Consider the following 3,945-nt stretch of genomic DNA (forward strand, 5'->3'; position numbering starts at 1 on the left):
TTGCCGCTACTAGAAGGCATAATGTAGAAAGCGGTGAGATCTGAAATCATATTTTAAGCACTTCTCTAAGTGCCAATGAGTGAGCAAATTACTTAAAATCTGAATCTTGTCTATAAATGGAGGAAATCGTACCTCCTTTGCAGGATTTCGTGAGATACATGAACGATAATGTCGATATGTGAGAGAGCTTCTGCTACACAGTTTGTCGCTACAATTTGTAAATCACCGTATCTCTGTCAGAGAGGCTTCCGACCACACTACCCTGGAGGCACCGGAGTGAGAAAACCTCCAGACCATAGAGTTCAGTTCCTATCTGGGCCTCGCATACACCACTTCCTGGTGTCGGCCTAAAACCGCGCCTGCGCACTTTCCAGCTTCCTCTTGGGCTCGGATCTAGGTTGCGTTAACATGGTGAGTGTTGTTCAGGATGAGGCCTAAACGTCTATCCGCTTGCATCTGCCCCTTTTTTTGGTTTATTTGCCCTAACTTGTCTCTGCTCGCCCGCTCTGGCCTGCGTACCCTCGCCTGTCCTCTGGGATGCACATTAGGGCGGTTTGGCGGGGGCTGGCGCGTCCAGTCTGGGTTCACCGGGTGCTCCCGGGGCACCAGGCCCACCGTGGGCCCTGGGTTTACGGGGATAGGGTGGGGAGAGTGGGAGAGCGAGGTGGGCAGGTAGAAGAAAGGCGTGTGGAGGCGCCGGAACTTGATGGAGAGGCGAAGTCCCCGTTCCAGAGTTCTAATATCTCTGTTTTCTGTCTTAACTCATTCTTAACAGGCTAAACGCACCAAGAAGGTCGGAATCGTGGGCAAATACGGGACCCGTTATGGTGCCTCCCTCAGGAAAATGGTGAAGAAAATTGAAATCAGCCAGCACGCCAAGTATACCTGCTCCTTCTGTGGCAAAGTAAGATGGTCTCTGGACGCGAAGGGACAAGGGCGGGATGGTTTCTTTCCGAAACGGGTCCTCTCTTGAAGGAAGTTCGTAGAAGTTCATAAATAAGTTTGCTGGTTCTAAGTTGTTGAGCAGTTAGCTGCACACACCGTTGGGGACCAGTTTTGAGGTAAGAGTGTTGTTTATATCTTCGGGCTTTGTGAAACGCTTTTCCTTTAAAGAAAACCATTTGAGAGCTAAAGGGGGAAAAATTATTTGACAGCCCCAGCCTAAGTCAAACCTCCTTTGTGGAATATGGTTCTGTCAACTTTTGTCTGCTGGTGTTGCTAGAGATTTTTGTTTACTGTGTGCAGAAATACTGTTTTTGGAAGTGGGGAGGTCATTCACATCCTTGGTTGTGTCACTATGATGAATGCAAATTTTGCACCAGAGACCCTGAAATTAGAAGGAAAAAAAAAACATAAATAACCTCACAAAGTACACTAGTTCTAGCTTCCTAGTGTTATTAGACACCTGGATGTTTGTAATATAAAAGGCTTTTATTTGGTCATAGGAAAAATTGATTATCTTTTGCAGACCAAGATGAAAAGAAGAGCTGTGGGCATTTGGCACTGTGGTTCCTGCATGAAAACAGTAGCTGGTGGTGCCTGGACCTACAAGTGAGTCCGTTTCTTTACGGTGTTTGAAAGTGTGGGCCATGTCAAAATTCAGGTTTGTGGCTGGATGGGCTAATTTTAACAGATCTGTTAGCTGGGCTGACTCCTGAACAACACTTGTATGGCAGGCTGTTTTTGTAAAAATTAAGAGGTCAGTTAGCTTATTGCTGTACATGTGAGGCCATTTGGCCAACACACCTTTGCTGTTCTAAACAGTATTGGTTGAGGTGCTTCCACTTTGTGACTGACAAGGGCCAAGTGATAATTGCAGAGATAAACTTCTTTGTTGGTTATTGATTATATTGGACTTTATCCAATTTTGGAAATCCAAGCCCATCCTTGAAGGCCTCTAATCTGGAGATTCATTGCTAAACCTGAAGGCTGACATGGTTTCCCTTTAGCCAGCTTATGAACTCGTGCTGTCCAATACATTAGTCACATAGCAAAATGATTTGGCTAGTGTAGTTTAAAATTTTGGTTTTTGTTCAATTTAAAATTGAAGCAGTGTAAAATACTGGAAAATGTTGAAATGATGTGGATATATACATATATATATATATATATATATATATATATATATATAAGCACCTTGGGGTTCTCTGTGGACAAAAGGGAAAATGGAGTGTGCTCTTGGTTGTGATGGATAAACGAATTAGCATTCATCTACCACATGAGGTGGAGTGGTTATGTGTTTTTCAGGTACAGCGCCTGAGTGTTGTAGGAAAACATTGTTTCATCATCTCCACAGTGTGCTTTAGTCAGCTGTGCCGCCTTAGACATTGTTTCCTTGATAGCTCTCATTGTGCCATCGTGTAATTTATTAGTTTCTTCTGACATTCTGTCCATTTCTTGTTAGTGAGTGTAGTCAGCCTCTCAGTCATTCCTGCTCATTTCATGCTCTCCTGTCTGTGAGCAGTCAGATGCATGAGATGGCCAGTAGCTGTCGTCGCTGGGGTTGCACTGTGAACGTGAGGCGTGTCCTCATCTGCCACTCTGCATGTGACTAGTTTGGAACCAACTTTGTTTTTCTTTGCAGCACCACCTCTGCCGTCACAGTCAAGTCCGCCATCAGAAGACTGAAGGAACTGAAGGACCAGTAGAGGCGCCACCATTCGATACCCTTGCTAGCCTATTAAATGGGTTAATTTATCTAACAGAATTACTTTGGCGTGTTAATTTTATTGGTTAGACGTTCTTATTTGCATTGCGTTATTTTTGCTTTCTAAAATAAGAGCTTAATTAAAATCCTTTAAATTTTTCTTGGGAAAGCATGCTGAGGTGGGTTGTAATCCAGTTGCTTTTTTTTTTCAGTAGTCAAATGATGCATGACATAAAATTATGAGCCTAAGTCTGTTCTTGATAGACTTCTTTGAAGTAGATTGGTCCAGAAAATGCAATTTTTAAATCACAGTTAATATGTATTTTTTAATATTTTAAAGGTTAAGATGACATATACTGCCTGTTAACTTGTGGTGTTTTGTCTGATCACACATTGCCCTTATTTGAAATGTTTGACCCAGGCCTTCAGGAATGGGATTTTGGATTAGCATAGGGAGGTGAATAAGCATTCATTGGCTGTGGTTAAGAAGCACCAATTCCACCAAACTGCCTGGGTAGTTGTATGGTTACCCTCTTCTGCTTCATTTGCTGAACAGTGCTTGATAGTGGAATGGAGTATATGATGGAAGCTGGAATTTCTAATTTGGAGTCTTAACTGAAGGCTTTTGTGTTAAGTTTGCTTGGAATTTGGGTGTGATTCTGCTAAGTCGCTTCAGTCGTGTCCGACTCTGTGCAACCCCAGAGACGGCAGCCCACCAGGCTCCCCCATCCCTGGGATTCTCCAGGCAAGAATACTGGAGTGGGTTGCCATTTCCTTCTCCAGTGCATAAAAGTGAAAATGAAGTCGCTCAGTCGTGTCCAGCTCTTAGTGACCCCATGGACTGCAGCCTACCAGGCTCCTCCATCCATGGGATTTTCCAGGCGAGAGTACTAGAGTGGGGTGCCATTGCCTTCTCCTCAGTATGTAGTAGAGAATTAGAATTTTAAGTGGTGAGGTAACATTTGTCTTGTCTGGGTATTCTAAGCATGGAGTATCATTTAATACCATGACAAGTAAATGAAGTGTAGATAATAACTTCATTTACACATGACAGTTATATGATTTGTGAGTCATGAAGTTGGCATTTCAACCCATGCATTCTTGACTCCAGAGCTGATATTCCTGGATACACCTGGGTTTTTTTTTTTTTTTTTAAGATTGTTGGAGATAGAGACCAACTAGAAAGCTGTTGAAATAGTAATTATTTTTGTAGCTTAAAAAAAAGTGACTTTTCCCAGACTATAGGAGGCAGCTGGTGGGGGTAGGGCCGAAATTTAGGCTTTTGATTCCTAATCCTT

General features: G+C 43.0%; 1 protein-coding gene across 1 annotated transcript; it reads left to right on the forward strand.

Annotated features, from left to right (window-relative positions):
• The first annotated feature begins 378 nt into the window (after positions 1-378).
• Positions 379-3,001, forward strand: RPL37A (ribosomal protein L37a). The gene is made up of 4 exons (NM_001035008.2): positions 379-411; positions 776-904; positions 1,469-1,551; positions 2,585-3,001. Exons 1-4 carry the CDS (start codon positions 409-411, stop codon positions 2,646-2,648), a joined length of 279 nt encoding a protein of 92 aa, NP_001030180.1. The 5' UTR covers positions 379-408; the 3' UTR covers positions 2,649-3,001.
• The last annotated feature ends 944 nt before the right edge of the window (positions 3,002-3,945 follow it).

Source organism: Bos taurus, chromosome 2, assembly GCF_002263795.3.
Source record: "Bos taurus isolate L1 Dominette 01449 registration number 42190680 breed Hereford chromosome 2, ARS-UCD2.0, whole genome shotgun sequence".
Classification (NCBI taxonomy): Eukaryota; Metazoa; Chordata; class Mammalia; order Artiodactyla; family Bovidae; genus Bos; species Bos taurus.